At 49.7% G+C, this 14,500-nt stretch overlaps 2 protein-coding genes across 3 annotated transcripts; both read left to right on the forward strand.

Annotated features, from left to right (window-relative positions):
- The first annotated feature begins 5,250 nt into the window (after positions 1–5,250).
- Positions 5,251–10,472, forward strand: LOC109684369 (tubulin alpha-3 chain). Its single transcript, XM_020160739.2, has 4 exons — positions 5,251–5,449; positions 6,256–6,404; positions 6,732–7,412; positions 10,088–10,472. The coding sequence occupies exons 1-4, from the start codon at positions 5,329–5,331 to the stop codon at positions 10,382–10,384; spliced, it is 1,248 nt and encodes a 415-aa protein (XP_020016328.1). The 5' UTR covers positions 5,251–5,328; the 3' UTR covers positions 10,385–10,472.
- An 806-nt stretch (positions 10,473–11,278) lies between these two features.
- Thap7 (THAP domain containing 7) lies at positions 11,279–13,878 on the forward strand. Of its 2 annotated transcripts, none has more exons than XM_020160644.2 (5): positions 11,279–11,509; positions 11,668–11,747; positions 12,192–12,347; positions 12,850–12,990; positions 13,211–13,878. In XM_020160644.2, the coding sequence occupies exons 1-5, from the start codon at positions 11,300–11,302 to the stop codon at positions 13,770–13,772; spliced, it is 1,149 nt and encodes a 382-aa protein (XP_020016233.2). In that variant the 5' UTR covers positions 11,279–11,299; the 3' UTR covers positions 13,773–13,878. The 2 variants fall into 2 exon arrangements, with proteins under 2 accessions (XP_020016233.2, XP_073917206.1); XM_074061105.1 differs by having other exon boundaries at positions 11,470–11,529.
- The last annotated feature ends 622 nt before the right edge of the window (positions 13,879–14,500 follow it).

The raw sequence follows: 14,500 nt of genomic DNA on the forward strand, positions 1-14,500 counted from the left end.
CAGCAGCCAGGAGCTGAATAATACAGAAGGAACTCTGCTGATCTACTCCATGTTCCTCCTCCTGCTGCCAGAAGGATCTTTGTTTCTTTGTTTTGGTCCTGGAGTTTGAGCTCAGAGGCTCTTGCATCCATGGCAGGCAGGCTAGCACTTGAGCCACACCCTGTCCTTTTTGCTTAGTTACTTTTCCAGTAGGGTCTCCAGTTTTTGCCCAGGCCAGTCTGAACTGCGATTCTCCTATTTACACTTCACACATAGCTGGGTGACAGGCAAGCATCACCACGCCCAGCTTTCTTGGTTGAGAAGAGAGGTCTTGCTACCTTTTTGCCCATCCTGGCCTTGAACCTCGATCCTCCCAATCTCTGCCTCCCAAGGAGCTGGGATTACACTGTACCTGGCCCCAAACAATCTTTCTAAGGGCAGACCTGATGGTATTATTCAGAGGCTCCCCATGCCTTCAGAAAAGTCCCAACTCCTTCACCTGGTGTACCCCACTGCATCAGGCAAGTTCCTCGCTCTGCTTAAAGAGGGAAAATTAAAGGTTGGTTCAGCCACCCTCAGAATGCTGCATTTTAGTGATGAGCTGGGGAATACACCTAGATTCCTCCTCCCGTGCTTTTCCCAATAGTGCATACACCGGATCCTAAAGAAAGTTAAGACTATCTTTAGGATGGAAGAATCTGATAACTGTTTCAAAGTCTTCCAAAATGGGACTGAGTCCCAACCCAGTTCCTTTCAGTGCCTGAAAACAAACTTCTCCCTAAAGAGGTCCTGTCCAGTTAACAGGTGCTGCATGAGAATGTTTTTTCTGCACCAGGGAATGGGTGAAAGAGAGGAGTTGTGACTTTGAGTAGGTGGCGGGAAGTTCTCTTGGAGGTGGTCATGTTTGAAAAAAAAATTGAATGAAGAGCAGGGAGGAGCTGGGTGCTCAAGCCTGTAATCCAGGCACCATGGGAGGCAGAGATTGGGAAGATCTCTGTTGGAGGGCAGCATGGGCAAAAAGCCAGACCCCATCTGAAAAATAACTAAAGCAGAAAGGGCTGCAGGGAGGCGTAGCTAGAGTGGTAGAGCACTGCCTAGCAAATACAATACTTTTAGTTCAAATCCCAGTATCGCCAAAAAAAAAAAAAAAAAAAAAAAGCCGGAAGGCAAGCAAGCCTGGAGCGCCGAGGGAAAGGGTCAGCAGAACAACGTCCTTTTCCTTTGGTCATTTGCACGCCACGGCCTTACGTGCTTGACAATGTCTTACACTCCAATGAACGAGTGCGCCGAGGCTGTTGCAAGTTCGTAGTCACAGACGGCTGCTGAATTCCGGATCCCATGGCCGCAGTCAGCGACTCAGCAGCCTTCCCGCCAAAACAGAATCCAATCAGAGAGCGCCATCTCTCGAAGGCGCCACGGCCAATTATACACGGGATCTGGCCCTCGACCCGCCCCCGAGGAGCTCTGGACCAATGACCACCTGGGAAGCAACGGATTGCTACTCCGCAGGGCGCGGGCGGAGGAGGGGGCGGGGTCAACAGTTGAGCGCGTGGCGGCTGTTGAGGTCTGTTAGTGCAGCGGGCAGCGTCGGAGGAGCTCACCATGGTAAGGTGCCCGGGTCGGGCGGAGGGCACTGCGGGTCTCGGCGGGGAGAGGAACCACGAGATGCACTCAGGAGCCCCGGAGGAGGACAACTCGCGAACACGTGGGCTCGTCTTCCGTGTTTTCAGGCTCGGAGGGCAGAGGTGACCCCGATGGCGGCAGATTGGGAATGCCGAGCAGGAAGCGCGCCCGCGTCCACTCAGAGCCGCGGAGAGGGCGGGGTGGCTTTAGACCGGTGGGGGGGGGGGGTTGTTAGAAAGTAAAAGTGAGAACTTTTAATTTTAAACTATTTGCGTATTCTCTTAAAAGGAACACATCTCAGCATACATAGCAAGCATCTAAGTGTGAGTGGCCAGCTTGTCCCGGTTCTGTTTGCTTGCTTGAGATGGGGCCTCACTGTGTAGTGCAGGCTGGCCTCCAGCTCACGATCCTCCTGCCTCTCTTGCGGAACACTGACATTACTGGACTACAGGCGTGCACCACCATGCAGGGCTCACAGTCCTTTTTCTCAAGGCATTTGTCCTATGGGCACATGGGCTTTATAATTTACCATTTATCACAGTACTTGAATGGACTTTATTTATTTATGGTGGTTTGAACTCAGGGCCTCATGCTTGCTAGGTAGGCGCGCTACCACTTGAGCCATTCCAGCAGCCCAAGGACATTGTTTAATGAAACCGATTTTTTTTTTTCCTTTTGCTCTGAGTGAACAGAGGTGGTGCCAAAAGTTTTACCTACCTTTGCTCATGCACTGTCAGTGCAGGTACTAATACAGTGGACAGGACTGATTAATGTGGGAGTCCCAACTCTGAAATTGTGTTTATCCCCCATGCACCATGAGAAAGTCTGTAGACTCCCTGCAGGCCTGGGCACTCCACTGAGGATTGTTTGGGAATAGTAGATGGGTAGAATCAAAGGATCCTTGACTGGAGGAGGCACAGTTTTATTACAAAGCAAAGAAAGGAGGAGAGCAGGAAGTGATACTCTTGAGTACTAAACAAGGTTATCCCCAAAAATACAAAGAGGAGAGGTTGGTCTGGAGTTTCAAAAGGTAGAGGAAATTTCCAGGTATTTAGTTTTGCATTGGGATTGAACACAAGGTCTTATGCATACTAGGCAAGTACTCTGTACCACGAGCAATATCCCCAGCCCTTGAATGGTATTTTCCAGAGGAGATAAGAGAAACTAAAGAAATGTAAAGTTGAGCGCCAGTAGCTCATGGCTGTAATCGTAGCTATTCAGGATGCAAAGAGTTCCCAAGACCCTATCTCAAAAATACCCAATATGAAAATGGGCTGGCGGAGTGGCTCAAGTGATAAGAGTGCCTGCCTGTCCTGAGTTCAAGCCCCAGTATCACAAAAAAAAAAAAATGTAGTTTGATGATCCACATGAGGTTGGCAATGATGAATTTATAGTGGCTTTCTCTTGAAAGGAAGGGATGATTTTCCTGACTGCTTAGATTGGTTTCATTGATTAATGAGAGCTTGAAGCGATCTTATAGACCACTGATCTCTGCACTCCCCATCTTGTAAATTGGTCGGGGCGGGGGGGCTGGGGATGTAGCTCAGTGGTGAAGCACTTGCATAGCATGATACCCGGGTTCAGTCCCTAGCACTGATGAAGGGAAGGGAGAAGGGAGTTGGGAGACCTCCCCAGGTCACAGAGCTTATTCTGATCTTACTAGGACAGGATGGGTAATAAGTCAATTAAGGCATCCTATGAAATACAGTATATCTGTATTTTTTTTGGAGTACTGAGATTTTAACTCAGAGCCTCACGCTTCTAGGCAAGCACTCTGCCACTTGAGCCACTCCACCAGCCCTTTTTTATATTGCATATTTTTGAGATAGGGTCGCAACAACTGTTTGCCTTGGCTGGCTTCAAACCTTGATCCTCCTGATCTCTGCCTCCCAAGTAGCAAGGATTACAACCATGAGCCCAGCCAAGTATGTCTGTATTTAAGTAGGGCAAAATTAATATTAGGAGCCAGGAGCCGGTGGTTCACACCTGTAATCCTAGCTACTGAGGGGGCAGAGATCAGGAAGATTAAGGTTCAAAGCCAGCCCAGGAAAATAGTTCGTGAGACCCTATCTCGAAAACACCCACGACTAAAAAGGGCTGGTGGAGTGGCTCAAGGTGTAGGCCCTGAGTGCAAACCCCAGTACTGTAAAAAAAAAAAAAATTAGGAATCTGAAAATGGTGTTGGATGGATTCCAAAGAATTTTCCCAAAGACTGAGTTCCTTGTGTTAAATTACTTAAGCCAGTTAAATTTTGTACAGTTCACTTGGTCAAAGCAAAACAAAACATTTGGGCGCTCCTAGAACCACCACAGGTTCTGAGAATCCAGCCAACAATGGGACCTGATGGCATTTATAGAAAAACTGAAGTGAAGCATAGAAACCAGCCTCCTACAAAATATGAAACATGGCATTGGAAAAGTTCTTTCTAGAACTGAATGTTCCCTTCAGGGGTGATGGAGGAACTGTTGAACTACGTTGAATTTTTTTATGCCCCTGCAGACTCAGATTTGGTGCTTCTGTAATAGGAATTAGGACTTGAAGTTCATGGGATTGTTGGTTATGATGTAGACTAGGAGGGGTACCTTTGATGATCTACATGTGTTTGTGAGGATGACTTATTTAAAATCGAAAATTGGCTATTGAGTGTATAGTTAAGACTCCCAGCAGAAAATAGCTGCTCCATTCAAAATAAGTGCTTTGTAGAGGTACAGGTAGTTTTAAGAAGCCATCAAAGGATAGTGCACTGAGATGACTAGGAACCATTACACTCCCACACTTGAAGGAGAAAGCGGAGGGAGTGGTTACTAGAATTTGAGATGATAGTTTATGAAGAGTATCAACTCAAAGTTGTGACCTTAGACAGACATGGTGGTACACATCTGTAATCCCAGCGCTCAGGAGAATTGCCACGAGTTTGAGGCCAGGCTAGGTTACACAGCAATACCCTGTCTCAAAAAAAAAAAAAAACAGTAACAAAAAGTTATGGCCTTGATCAAATGACTCAGGCAATCTGCCAGGCAGGGAGTGCCCTGATCACATTCTCCTCTGACATCCCATTCTCATTGTGCAAACCAACCAAAAGCCAAGGAACAAGGAAGTCTTCTGATACTGTCCACATGAGTCTGCCTCCTAGAGCACAGATGGAAAATGTGCTCAAACAGGATCAATCTAGATGACTATATAGAAGACATACACAGTGACTACCTGGGCTTACCCTGGGGAACTTGAGAGCTTCTCTGTCTTTCCTTGCAGGACTTGTATTTACCCTATCCTTTGGTCAGGTCACAATCAAAAACTGCTATGTATTTTTCCGAGACTTGTTATGACTAATCATAATGAGTAGATTATTTAATAGCATGTGGCTTCTGAGTTTTAAAAATAATCCTACTTTTATATAATGGCAAATATTTAGAATCAGGGCTAAATACCGACTAATACTGAGTTATTAGTCGGGATTTTTAGAGCAAGTCAGTTTTGAGACAAAGGGGGTTACCTAACCATCATTAAAAGTAAAGTTTGAGGAGGATCTTGACACTGAGACACTATAGTACATTGTTTTGCCTGCCATATAGCTGCAGTTGCCTTGAAGATAAATGGGTTTCAAATTTTTGTTCTGTTTCCCAGCGTGAGTGTATCTCTATCCACGTGGGGCAGGCAGGTGTGCAGATTGGCAATGCCTGCTGGGAACTGTACTGCCTTGAACATGGAATTCAGCCCGATGGTCAAATGCCAAGTGACAAAACAATTGGTGGCGGGGATGACTCGTTCAACACGTTCTTCAGTGAGACTGGGGCTGGCAAGCATGTGCCCAGAGCAGTGTTTGTGGACCTGGAGCCCACTGTGGTCGGTAGGTGCTCGGCCCCGGGATGGAGGCTTTCCTGGGAGAATGGGACTACCTCGGTAAGGCCCCACCCGGGCTCCTGGAATCTCTGTGCAGAAAGGACAGAAATAGAAGTGTATGCTTGTGACATTGTTGAGTGAGAAACCAAAAGGTCCATGATTGGGACTCAGGCTCTAACTTAGGACCTGGCTTTTTTGCATCCCTCCTGGCTGTTTGCCCCATCATGTGACTACTGTAGACCCTGGGTAGCATGCAAGCTGTCATGCTGGTGCACAGGAGTCACATGCTCTTAGCCAAGGAAAGGTAGGTATAGAACATCCACTTGTTCCTCCAAATTCGAAGTAGTTTCCAACAAGAGATGGAAAAGAGAGCACCTTTCAATGTCCCCCAGGAGGTGACAGAATGTTCCCTTGCATTCCGTGAGACCCGGGCCACGGAGGCTATCAAAATGGTGCTGTCCTGCTGAAGTCACACTGATGTGGTGACTGCCTAATTCGTGAGGGAGTTTTAAATTATTCCCTATGATGTGACTACAGGCAGGAAAGCAATATATTCCCATAGAATCAGTGGGGTGGGTTTATTTCCCTCCAGTGGGAACAGGTCCTGCTGGCATTTGCCTGAGTTGACTTTACCTTCCAAGAGCCATAAATTGCTTTTATGGTTTGTGTATCACTCAGAGACATTCTCTAGGGAGACACTGTTGACCTACAAGGAATAGCATGTACTTTGTTGACTTAACCCATCGCCCAGTGTGTCCGCTTGGTGAGGACCGTGGGCCTGAACGATTCAAAGCACACGTGGTCTCTTTGTAGATGAAGTGCGCACAGGGACCTACAGGCAGCTCTTCCACCCGGAGCAGCTGATCACCGGGAAGGAAGATGCAGCCAATAACTATGCCAGAGGCCATTACACCATCGGTAAGGAGATCGTGGACCTGGTTCTGGACCGGATCCGCAAACTGGTAAGAACAGCACTGAGAAGGCTTCCTGAGGATGTTGTCCCAGAGGGGAGGGGAGGCCTTGGATTGGGAAGGGGAGGTTATTTTGGCCAACCTTAGATCAGCGTCAGGAGTCCAAGTGAGTCTGCCAAGGTCTTACTGTACGGTGTCTGTTGAGATGCATCCATGAGTCTTTACTGTCTGCTTTCACTTCTGTGTATGCAGCGCACGTTCACGATGGATGGTGTGAGTCCACGTGAAGTTGGAGAGGCAGAGGAAGTGAGCCTGCTGGTTGGAGGGTGGCTGCGTGGCTCGCTCAGGCCTCGGCTGACATTGTCTGGTTTCTTGCAGGCGGATCTGTGCACGGGACTTCAGGGTTTCCTCATCTTCCACAGCTTTGGGGGTGGCACCGGCTCTGGGTTCGCCTCTCTGCTCATGGAGCGGCTCTCGGTGGACTATGGCAAGAAGTCCAAGCTGGAATTTGCCATTTACCCAGCCCCCCAGGTTTCCACGGCCGTGGTGGAGCCCTACAACTCCATCTTGACCACCCACACGACCCTGGAACATTCTGACTGTGCCTTCATGGTGGACAACGAAGCCATCTATGACATCTGTCGGCGCAACCTGGACATCGAGCGTCCCACCTACACCAACCTCAATCGTCTGATCGGGCAGATCGTGTCCTCCATCACGGCCTCCCTGCGGTTCGATGGGGCTCTGAATGTGGACTTGACGGAATTCCAGACCAACCTGGTGCCTTACCCCCGCATCCACTTCCCCCTGGCCACCTATGCCCCGGTAATCTCAGCCGAGAAGGCGTACCACGAGCAGCTCTCGGTGGCCGAGATCACCAATGCCTGCTTTGAGCCAGCCAATCAGATGGTCAAGTGTGACCCTCGCCATGGCAAGTACATGGCCTGCTGCATGTTGTACAGGGGGGACGTGGTCCCAAAGGATGTGAATGCGGCCATTGCCACCATCAAGACCAAGCGTACCATCCAGTTTGTGGATTGGTGCCCGACAGGATTTAAGGTAGGACTGGGTGATGTGTAGTCATTGTCCTGTCCGCAAGCAGCAGACCCCCCTCCAGAATCCTGCTGTCCCTGACCCACAGCCTTTGAGGAACATATCTAATAGTTAATTTGCTAAGTGCTTTTCACTTTACCAAATTATGTACACTTATTTCTTACAATAACCCTTTAAATTCATGGGGTAGTATTACCAGCATGTGATACTTTAGAAGACTGAGGCTGAGGCACCTTTAAGTGCCCAAAGTCTTGTGGCCGCAAGTGATGGGGATAGAATTCAGAGATGGTCTTAACTGTAGCCCTGGTCTCTCTTCCTCTTCCCTGTTACTCTGCTGCTCTAATGATGTATAAGGTTCTGTGACAGTAGTAGAAATGTTCGTGTGTAGTAGAAATGGTAGTTTTTAGATTTGACATGACTTTGATCACCTGTTACTGAATTTTAGGTAATACTAAGGTTTTGTATATAGAATTTTAAGTATGTAATGCATCATTTGCCATGGGGCAAGGATAGGTATCTTGTTTCTCTGAACTGGGTTAGGACTTCTGCCCCACATACAAAATTACTGAAATTTAGGTGACTCCCTTTGTCATCTGGTGCATTCCATAAATTGTTTTTTTTTTAAATGGGACAGGAGTTTGAATTCAGAGCTTCACACTTGCAAAGCAGGTGCTTTGTCATGTTTAATGTATAATGTTTAATGATATTGCAACCAAGGAAAAACAGTATGTATTTAAAAGCTAAATTATAAAATGTCAGGCTCTAACATCTATTGTAATTATCAGACCAAATGCTTCACCACATCATACCTGTGCTCAGTTCTGTGCCCACTGATTTATTAATAGCCCTTATCCACACTGTTTTTTTGTCCCATTCCCTATCCTCCACCTTGTACTGGGGTTTGAACTCAGAGCCTGGAGGTAGGCACTCTGCCACTTGAGGCAGACCACCACCTCTACAATGGTTTTTCATTTAGACAAAGCTAGGGAATCACATTTGTAAGCCCTGATGAGTTCCTAAAGATGTTGGATGTTGCAAGTTCCAGGGTCATTCCAGATTGAAAGTAACATGAGAAAGTCACAGGAATGTGCATCTTCTTGTTCACATGTGGAATGGCCAGTTTACCTCTTAGTATGAAGAACTTGTTAGACCCTCTGTCAGCCCCACTTTATAAAGATATCTTGACACAGACTAATGGTATACTTTCAAGTTGACAGACTTACAAGTTAACTCATAGAAAAAAAATATAAATCCTGTAACTGATTTCACCAAGCTGGAACTATTAATTAAATCTTACATAGGACTGCAGATCTTAAGAGGTTATAGGTTGAAACCTTCCAGGCTCTGGACCTGGTTATTAGAGGAATTCTTCTTTCAGTCAGTGAGATAGGTGAAAGGTAAGGACACCCAAGACAGTCTTAATTGGCAGATACTATGGGAAATGATGTGCCTTGCCCAGGTTTTCTCTCCTAGCAAAGTCTCTGGTTTTGTGAGCCAATAAGGAGGCTGGTCTGTGGGGGATTATAAATCACAGCCTCTCCCGTCCAGTACCAGATGGAGTCTGTTATAGCCTCCTTGCCTGAAGTTCCTTTTGGTCAGTCTCAGTGATTTACCACACATTCTTTTACAGCATAGGGATACACTATGCTTAGGGATATACTTTTTTCAAGTCTTTTCCAGGATTAAAAACTTACGGTTTTTAGCTTGGGGTTTTCCTGACTGGGAAGAAACCTGAGAGCACTCTCAAGTACTCAGGAGGCTGAGGCAAAAGGATATCAGACTCGAGGCCCAACTTATTCCACTCAGAACAGGAAGCTGGCAACACTGCCAACTTGGAAGGGCTGGTTGACCTGGCCCTAAAGTTGTGGGGGGCATGCCTTCATCAGGATGAGAACCCCTCGGGCCTTCCTCTGTGCCCCAACTCCTCTAGAGCCTGGCTGTATTCCTACCTAGCTCCTGCTAACTGCCATCTGCTCACCAAGGTAGGGCAGGGTCACTGCCCCAGCATAGTCCCAGGTGTTTATCCTCTGTTAGCTTTAACATTTCCCTTAGCTAGCCAAGTTTACTAATACATAGGTGTTCTTGTATTTTAACACAGAGTTCAACTCACCTTTTCCCTAAGTATAGAACAGTACCTTGGATACATTTATATACCACGTCAGGGTTCTCATTCTTTTTCAAGTGTTTCACTGTATGGGTGCATAACAACTTAACTGGTTTCCTAGCATGGACATTTATTTTCAGTCTTCCCATTACAGTGGTTCAAGTAAATATAAAAAAATTTTCATACATACTGCTTTGTGCTTTTTTTGGAGGGAGGGAGGGTAACTGGAGTTTGAACTCAGGGCCTACAACTTGAGCCACTCCACCAGCCCTTTTCTGTAATGGGTTTTTTTTGAGATAGGGTCTCGTGAACTATTTTCCCAGGCTGGTTTTGAACTGTGATCCTCCTGGTCTCTGCCTCCTGAGTAGCTAGGATTACAGGTGTGAGCCACCAGCACCCACTTGCTTTGTGCTCTTTTGTGGACACATCCAAAAAGTGAAGTTACAGGGTCAAAGGATATTAAATGTTAAGAGGTAATTCCAAAAAAAGTGTACTAACAGTTTGTAAAGTTTAAACTGGGTCTATAGTCCCAGCTTTTAATAGCTAAACTTCACTGTATGTTCTCCTTCTCTGGCAGGTGGGCATTAACTACCAGCCCCCCACTGTGGTCCCTGGGGGAGACCTGGCCAAGGTGCAGCGGGCTGTGTGCATGCTGAGCAACACCACTGCCATCGCTGAGGCTTGGGCCCGCCTGGACCACAAGTTCGATCTCATGTATGCCAAGCGGGCCTTTGTGCACTGGTACGTGGGAGAAGGCATGGAGGAAGGGGAGTTCTCGGAGGCCCGGGAGGATCTGGCAGCGCTGGAGAAGGATTACGAAGAGGTGGGCGTGGATTCCGTGGAGGCAGAGGCCGAAGAAGGAGAAGAATACTAAGTTGGAGGGTGCGGCTGGGAGACGTTCCTTTGTTACCTCCTCCTCACTGCAAAATTACAGGCTATATTTACCTATTAAAATTTCTCTATTCGAGGCATTATCTGTGCTGTGTGCTGTACTTTGACAGAATTCCCTGGCCGTATACTTGCCTTTTCCAAGTGAATGTCTAGGGGAAGAAAAGAAAATTCCTTCCTAAGGAATTACGCATGTCTGTATGTTACTAAAGACTTCTAAACGATTGGATGAAGGAATTAGAAGTGCTTTATTTTAAATTTAAGCATTACGTCCGCCACACTTGGCTGGCACAGAGGTGGCTTTTTGCCATCGGTCTTGCGGGGGAGTTGGGAGAGGTTCGGCCCCGCCTCAGGCTGGTATCAAAAGCTGTGGAAATCCAGTCCTAACACCTTTTCTGCGGATGCCCTTAGCTTCTTCCCCCGCTGCTGCTGTGTTTCTGTCGCTACCACGTAACTACCTGCCCCTCGAGTGTGGGCCGCCACCCACCTCCTCCCTGCTACCGGAGTGAGCGATGTTTTGTTTTGCATTACTGGAGTTTGAACTCGGGGCCCTGCATTTCCTAGACAGGGCTCTCACTCGAACCTGCAGCCCTTTTGGCTTTCGTTTATTTTTCAAGTAGGGCCTCGGATCGCGATACCACCTCCGACTCCCGCCTAGCTAGGATTACAAGCCTGCGCCGCCACGCCCCACCACGAAGTAAGTCTGGGAACTGGCTTTGGTTGGGTTCTTTCACGCAAGAGTTACGGGGTTTCTCGGCGGTGGATTGTTTCTTAGGTCAATGGCCTTCGCAGGGCGGGTTACCGGTTTAAGAGGTTCGCAGGACACTGCACCTCCGCACAGACCCTCACACTGGGTCCGCTCCAGCTGTGTTTACGAAGCATCTTTCCACGAACAAAAGCCATGTGGGCAAAGGCGCGAGTACTCCACGGAGTTAGGACTACACAGGCGCGCGGGAGTCCACGCTCCGGCTACTTCCGGTACTCACGTGCTAGGCCCTCTTCCGGCCCCACCCCTCGGGGCGTGCGCCACCCACTCCCGAGTCTCTATGGTACCAACTTCCGCCGCGAGCCACTCCTCGCGAGACTTCGGCGGCGCAGCAATGGCGAGACAGTGAGTGCCGCTGACGGGAGGCAAGAGAACGGGCTGGGACGGGGTTGGGACGAGATCGGATCACGGGTGACCCTACAGGGCCAGGCCCTCTGGAGGGAGCGGGGGCCTTGAGGCGCGAAGCTACTCCGCCCGACACCTAGTTCCCGCCCCTTCTCCAGATGCCGCGTCACTGCTCCGCCGCCGGCTGCTGCACACGGGACACGCGCGAGACGCGCAACCGCGGCATCTCCTTCCACAGGTCAGCGCGCGTGCGTGCTGGTGCGTGAGGGCTCACAGGCGCATGCGCTGGCCTTGCCCACTGCTTTCGGTCGCAAGCGCTGGTGTAGCCCGCCGCTTTCGGTTGCTACTGCGCATGCGCCTGGCGCCTCACTCAAGTCCCAGTGAGGCTTGAACTTGGGAGTGGGAGGGTGAAAGGGGCAGTCCGGGTGGGATTGAATCGAGGCAGGAAAAGGACGGGACGTTTACTGGGCTTGGACTTGCTGCCCTCTGACCCTTTCCTGCTAGATGACGCTGAGCAAGTTGCTTTCATTCTCGAGGCCTCAGTTTCTTCGTGCCAGGGCGGGTATCCCGCAGGGTCGCAGGGAGGTCTCTTGGTGACTTGTACAAGGCCTTCCTGGGAAGCTTGGGCAGCTTGAGCCCACGGCTGCCGGCAGCCTGGTGCTTAGAGTTTATGGCTCTGCAGACTTCCCAAGAAGGACAACCCGAGGCGCGGCTTGTGGCTGGCCAACTGTCAGCGGCTGGACCCCAGCGGCCAGGGCCTGTGGGACCCAGCCTCTGAGTACATCTACTTCTGCTCCAAACACTTCGAAGAGAACTGCTTTGAGCTGGTGGGAATCAGGTGAGACTCCTCGCCAGCCAGCGCTGGGGCAGGGCATGGGGCATCGAAGCATCTGTGTTCTTGAGCAGCTGGCCTGAAGACAACCTGCCAGGCAGACCTGGTTCCAAGGGTGCTGTTTTCCTCTTCCCAGTTCTATACAGTAAAGCCCACTCCCAGGATCACTGTGCCAGTGACACCAGGAAAAAAATACCCTTCCCAGTGGGCGTTCAGTACCTAGTTCATCTAGCAAGCTCACAAATGAAAGAATTCTTTTTGGCTGGTCTACCTCAGCCCTTGCAAGCAGAGCTTCCTATACCCACCTCAACCCTGATGAGTCCTAGACAGAAGGGATCAATGGAAGTCTACCTAATTTGGCATTCCCCAAACTTAACTGTTTGCAGTTGTACCTTCCAACTTCCCACAACCCTAGTACTGGGGAACCAATGGTGGGGTACCAGGAGTATGTCAGTCTAGGGAGGACAGCACTTGTTCTCCAGCTCATTTGGGCTGCTTTTCCCTACAGTGGTTATCACAGGCTGAAGGAAGGGGCAGTTCCCACCATATTTGAATCTTTCTCCAAGTTGCGCCGAACAACCAAAGCCAAGGGGCACAGTTACCTTCCTGGCCCACCTGATATCAGCCGGCTCCAGCGATGCAGAAAGCGGTATGTGCTACAGACTGGGGGGAGGAGGAGGGGTGCTGTACTACCAACCCATTGCTGAGGTATTGGGCCTTAGGGTGTCTGCAGCAACTTTGCAGGACAGGGTTCTTGCCACACACACAGACCCCGGTGGAAGGTAAGGTATTAGGGAGATCAGGTGGGCTCATGAAACAGGGTCTGGCAAACTCAAGTGTAATCCATCATTCTCTTCTCTTTCCTCTAGCTGCTCTGAAGGCCGAGGGCCCACAACTCCATTTTCTCCACCTCCTCCTGCTGATGTCACCTGCTTTCCTGTGGAGGAGGCCTCAGCACCTGCCACACCTGCCACTTTACCTGCCTCCCCAGCTGGGAGGCTGGAGCCTGGCCTTAGCAGCCCCTTCTCAGACCTTTTGGGCCCCCTAGGGGCCCAGGCAGATGAAGCAGGCTGTAGTGCTCAGCCCTCACCAGAGCGGCAACCCTCCCCTCTTGAGCCACGGCCGGTCTCTCCATCAGCCTACATGTTGCGCCTGCCGCCACCTGCTGGAGCATACATCCAGAATGAGCACAGCTACCAAGTGGGCAGTGCCCTGCTCTGGAAGAGGCGAGCTGAAGCAGCCCTTGATGCCCTGGACAAGGCCCAGCGCCAGCTGCAGGCCTGTAAGCGGCGGGAGCAGCGGCTGCGGCTGCGACTGACCAAACTGCAACAGGAACGGGCACGGGAGAAGCGGGCACAGGCAGATGCCCGCCAGACTCTGAAGGAGCATGTGCAGGACTTTGCCATGCAGTTGAGCAGCAGTATGGCTTGAGCCCACCAAGGCTTGGGCTTCTTCCTCAGAATCGCCTGGAGTGGAAACTGATCAGAACTCACCCACCAGACCCTCCAGATGCTACAATAAAGTGGATTCTAGAGAGGCCCTGCTGTCCGACTCAGCTGAGCATACCATCTTTTCCCCCCAGACAGTGGCCACAAGTCCTAGAGAGCTCAGACTTTTGGCTGCCAGGTGCTTAGGTATTTGTTCTTATTTAAGTGCCACACAGGTAGACAGGTGGCAACTACTCTGCCTGTGTAAGTCCATGCCCCAACAGCGTTCTCTGAAGGTACAGAATAGGATCAGCAGGCAGTGCCTGACACCCCTTTCCTCGAGTCCTAAAACAGTCTCAACTTAAGCAAGCTAGCCACTCTGAAACTGTTCATAAAACCTAGTCCAGACAATACTGGGGATTGAACCAGTACTGGGTTCAACAGGGCCTTGTCCATGCCTAGGCCAGTGCCCTGAATTATGCCCTCAACCCCCTTTTTTTTTTTTTTTTTTTTTTTGGGTGGGACTGGAGTTTGAACTCAGGGCTTCACATCTGCAAAGCAGGTGCCGTATGGCTTGAGCCCCACCTCCAACCCGTTTTGCTGTGGCTATTTTTGGAGATGGGGTCTTCAGAACGATTTGTCTGTGTTGGTTTCAAACCTTGATTCTCCCGATCTCATCCTCCCAGGTAGCTAGTTTTATGGATGTGAGCCACCAGCACCCCACCTGTTTGT

This window comes from Castor canadensis, chromosome 18 (genome assembly GCF_047511655.1).
Source record: "Castor canadensis chromosome 18, mCasCan1.hap1v2, whole genome shotgun sequence".
In the NCBI taxonomy this organism is placed as follows: Eukaryota; Metazoa; Chordata; class Mammalia; order Rodentia; family Castoridae; genus Castor; species Castor canadensis.